At 36.9% G+C, this 4075-nt stretch overlaps 1 protein-coding gene across 1 annotated transcript; it reads right to left on the bottom strand.

The window, feature by feature from the left end:
- Positions 1-319: 319 nt before the first annotated feature.
- LOC120778587 lies at positions 320-1430 on the bottom strand. The gene is made up of 3 exons (XM_040110453.1): positions 1299-1430; positions 1016-1228; positions 320-914 (listed from the first exon to the last, which is right to left on the bottom strand). The coding sequence occupies exons 1-3, from the start codon at positions 1375-1377 to the stop codon at positions 454-456; spliced, it is 753 nt and encodes a 250-aa protein (XP_039966387.1). The 5' UTR covers positions 1378-1430; the 3' UTR covers positions 320-453.
- Positions 1431-4075: the final 2645 nt, after the last annotated feature.

Below are 4075 nucleotides of genomic sequence, written 5' to 3'. Positions count from 1 at the left end.
AAGGACGCTGTTAAGTCAATTTGTTGCATTGGTGGATAACACCTTTACAAGCCGACCAGGAGCGAACAGGGAGGGCATTGATGTTGATGGCTCGACTGTCAAAATTGCATGAATATTCAAAGTGTAGCTCACTGCAATGATGCTCACAATGCAATACTGTGGCCTTTGATAAGCAAATGAGAATGCAACGGAATGTATGCGGCTGAAAGGATTTTCAATTTATGCACAAAAGCAATGTTTTGGTGGGGATTTATTGTTGCAACTGAGCGCGTTGAATAACTAACTCAATGAATATTGAGATGAATGTGCTAAAGAAGAGTGTGTGTTGCTGCTGAAAGCCTTTAAAAATGATTGCAATGGATAAAAATGGTTTCCATTGCACTTTTAATTGCTTCCAATCACTTTATTCATATATTTTCAATAAAACAAAATTGCTGTATTAAGGTATTCATTTTACTCGTCATCGTGTGGATTAGGGTAGTATTTGTGTAGGAAGTGTTTCCCAAAGAAGCGCGTATCACCATTGGCCACGCGTTCACGCAATTTGTTGCACTTTGGAGAGTCGACACGTAAATCCGCCGGGCAACCATTCCAAAACTGACGCCACATACATCTATGGAAAGCCAACGGCGAACGACTACAACCCTCCTCCTTCAATTCACCCGCCTTTTGTTTTTGTTCACGCTTCTCCTTAACCTCAGCCAAGCAGGTGTCCACATAGCCTTCAATCGCATCGAGCTTCCATTGTACCGTACCAATTTGTCGTCGCAACCCCTCCAAAATAGCCTCACGTTGCAGCTCGCCATGCTCATCGAGACTTTTAAAATTTTTCGCAACGCATTCGGTTACACAAACCATTTTTTCTTTAACTTGTTGCATCTTCTCACAATCGAAGGGATCTACTGCGTCATCAGCTGTGGCGAGAATAGGAAACAAAGTTACGAGTTTGTTAGCTATTCTGAGGTATAGTAATAGAAACTAAAAACAAACACTAAGTTTAACCAAAAATTCTCACCAGGTTCGCCTTTCAAATCGGCAATGCATTGTTTCTTCACGCTCTTAAAGAGTTCCAATTGATCACCGTTCACATTACCCCCCTTACAACACTGCATATCCTTTTTCCAATTACGCTTAGAACACTCGTTGGCATCTGTGGCCTCACGACGTGTTCTATGTGAGACTTCGTCTTCTTCGTAATGAGACTGCAGCTCCTTGAAGAGATATTCATCTAAGGTGTCAACAATAGCGATAACATTAGTTCCCAATGAAATAATTATACTATACGTTCATCAACTTACTGAAAGCACTATCATCAAAGTCATAGGCATTCACACCCAATAACACAAACAACAAAAGAAAGACCAGAAAACACTTCATATTTATGGTAAGCACTTCTCTTTTAACTCGCGGCGATCACAAATCGTTACTGTCAATATTTTCGCAATCCCAAAGCTTTTATATCAAATCCATACACACATACCCACATAAAATTGAGTTTAAAGAATTGATCTGTAATAGAATTGAGAAAAAGAACAGAGATGTAATCGCTGGAGATGAATGTTATACAAGCATTGGTTCGTCATTCGTTAGCAAAGGGGAATTACACTTATTACACTATCCTACAAAGCCAGCGAGATGATAGTTTTGAGAAACGCTGCCGAGATGACAGGCCATCGCCGGATGAAAATCGGGATTCATTCAGTTTCAAGAGGCCCTACTGTCTTGAGATGTTCAGACCAGTCCCCATAATAGAAATGGAGGGTACTATCTCTAATTATCTCTTATGTATTTTCTTTTCGCCGTTTAAGAAGATCTACGAAGCATCGAAATGGTAACGATAAATTAGTTTTTCTAAACAGTGTCGACCTATTTTTTTAATTTGGATTAAAACATTCTATAACTGTAACTTCCTATATGTTAGTCGATCTGTCTACCGGACATGTAAATCAAATGATTCGTTAAGAAAATTATGGACTTACGAGATTTAGAAATAGTTATGGAGCACACAGTTTATGCGGCATTCCTGCCTCATGAACGTTCAATATATATCAAGGGTAGTGTCGAAATTCACTTCTTATAAATTGACAGTTTTGGGCCAAGTTTATCATATATATATGATGATATCACAGCCTGTTTCCGCCGCATAGATGAACTTGTAAAAATCGTTTAAGTAAAACAGTGTAAAAAATGTACAAATATACATATGTATATGTTAGCGATGTCTTTTTGAATAATGAGCAATGCTTAATAATTTGATAACTATTTTTAGAATTTAGAATTTATTGAAATGAAATTAAAAAGTTATCTCCTCTGCTCTCTTGTCAACATGTAAAACAACAACAAAATAATAACTTTGAAATCAAAGCAAACAAGAATGTGTGGGCATCTCGTTAAGTTTATTGTATTTGTACGAGTTTTTTGTACGAATTGATGAATTGACAGCCTGTGGCTTTCTACTTTTCTCTCCGGACAGTGTAAAAAATAAACAAATGTTTGCGATGTCTTTTGAATAATGGGCACTGTTTAATAATTTGATAACTATTTTTAGAACATGGAGTTTTTGAAGAACTTAAAATTATAAGAACAACAACGAAATAATACCGTTGAAATCAAAGGTTTAAAACTTTATTACAACAAGTAAGGAAGGGCTAAGTTCGGGTGTCACCGAACATTTTATACTCTCGCATGATAAAGTGATAATCGAGATTTCATTATACGTCATTTACATATTTTTCAAATACCGTATTTTTGTAAAGTTTTATTCCGCTATCATCATTGGTTCCTAATGTATATACTCGTATTATACAGAAAAGGCATCAGATGGAATTCAAAATAGCGTTATATTGGAAGAAGGCGTGGTTGTGAACCGATTTCACCTATATTTCGTACATGTCATCAGGGTGTTAAGAAAATATTATATACCGATTTTCATTGAAATCGGTTGAGTAGTTCCTGAGATATGGTTTTTGGTCCATAAGTGGGCGAGGCCACGCCCATTTTCAATTTTTAAAAAAAGCCTGGGTGCAGCTTCCTTCTGCAATTTCTTCCGTAAAATTTAGTGTTTCTGACGTTTTTTGTTAGTCCGTTAACGCACTTTTAGTGATTTTCAACATAACCTTTGTATGAGAGGTGGGCGTAGTTATTATCCGATTTCCATTTTTGAACTGTATATGGAAATGCCTGAAGAAAACGACTCTGTAGAGTTTGGTTGACATAGCTATAGTAGTTTCCGAGATACGTACAAAAAACTTAGTAGGGGGCGGGGCCACGCCCACTTTTCCAAAAAAATTACGTCCAAATATGCCCCTCCCTAATGCGATCCTCTGCGCTAAATTTCACTTTAATATCTTTATTTATGGTTTAGTTATGACACTTTATAAGTTTTCGGTTTCCACCATTTTGTGGGCGTGGCAGTAGGCCGATTTTGCCCATCTTCGAACCTAACCTTCTTATGGAGCCAAGGAATACGTGTACCAAGTTTCATCATGATATCTCAATTTTTACTCAAGTTACAGCTTGCACGGACGGACAGACGGACGGACAGACGGACGGACGGACAGACAGACATCCGGATTTCGACTCTACTCGTTACCCTGATCACTTTGGTATATATAACCCCATATCTGACTCTTTTAGTTTTAGGACTTACAAACAACCGTTATGTGAACAAAACTATAATACTCTCCTTAGCAACATTGTTGCGAGAGTATAAAAATTTTGTTCCACAATTTTAGATTTTCCATTCGTTCTGAGTTACCGGCTGGGTGACCAGTTCAATATAGTATATACAAATGAACTCGTTCGCGGTATTTTCCCTTGTTTATATTTAATAAGCATTATAGGTATGTATATATTTATGTATGTACTCAATGTACATATAACATACATACGTACCTATAGCTACTTTACTACTTTCATTAAACATATGTAGTACATTGAAAGCGATGAAGTATAGATGATAATATGTAGTTCGATTATGTTGGGTTATAAGAAACCGATAAGTTTATTGTAAGGAAAAAAGGAAGACGCACTACTTGTATTAATGACCCAATATTATATGAGACTGCTCGACTTC

Source organism: Bactrocera tryoni, chromosome 5, assembly GCF_016617805.1.
Source record: "Bactrocera tryoni isolate S06 chromosome 5, CSIRO_BtryS06_freeze2, whole genome shotgun sequence".
Classification (NCBI taxonomy): domain Eukaryota; kingdom Metazoa; phylum Arthropoda; class Insecta; order Diptera; family Tephritidae; genus Bactrocera; species Bactrocera tryoni.
This window is presented reverse-complemented; position numbering and strand designations above follow the sequence as displayed.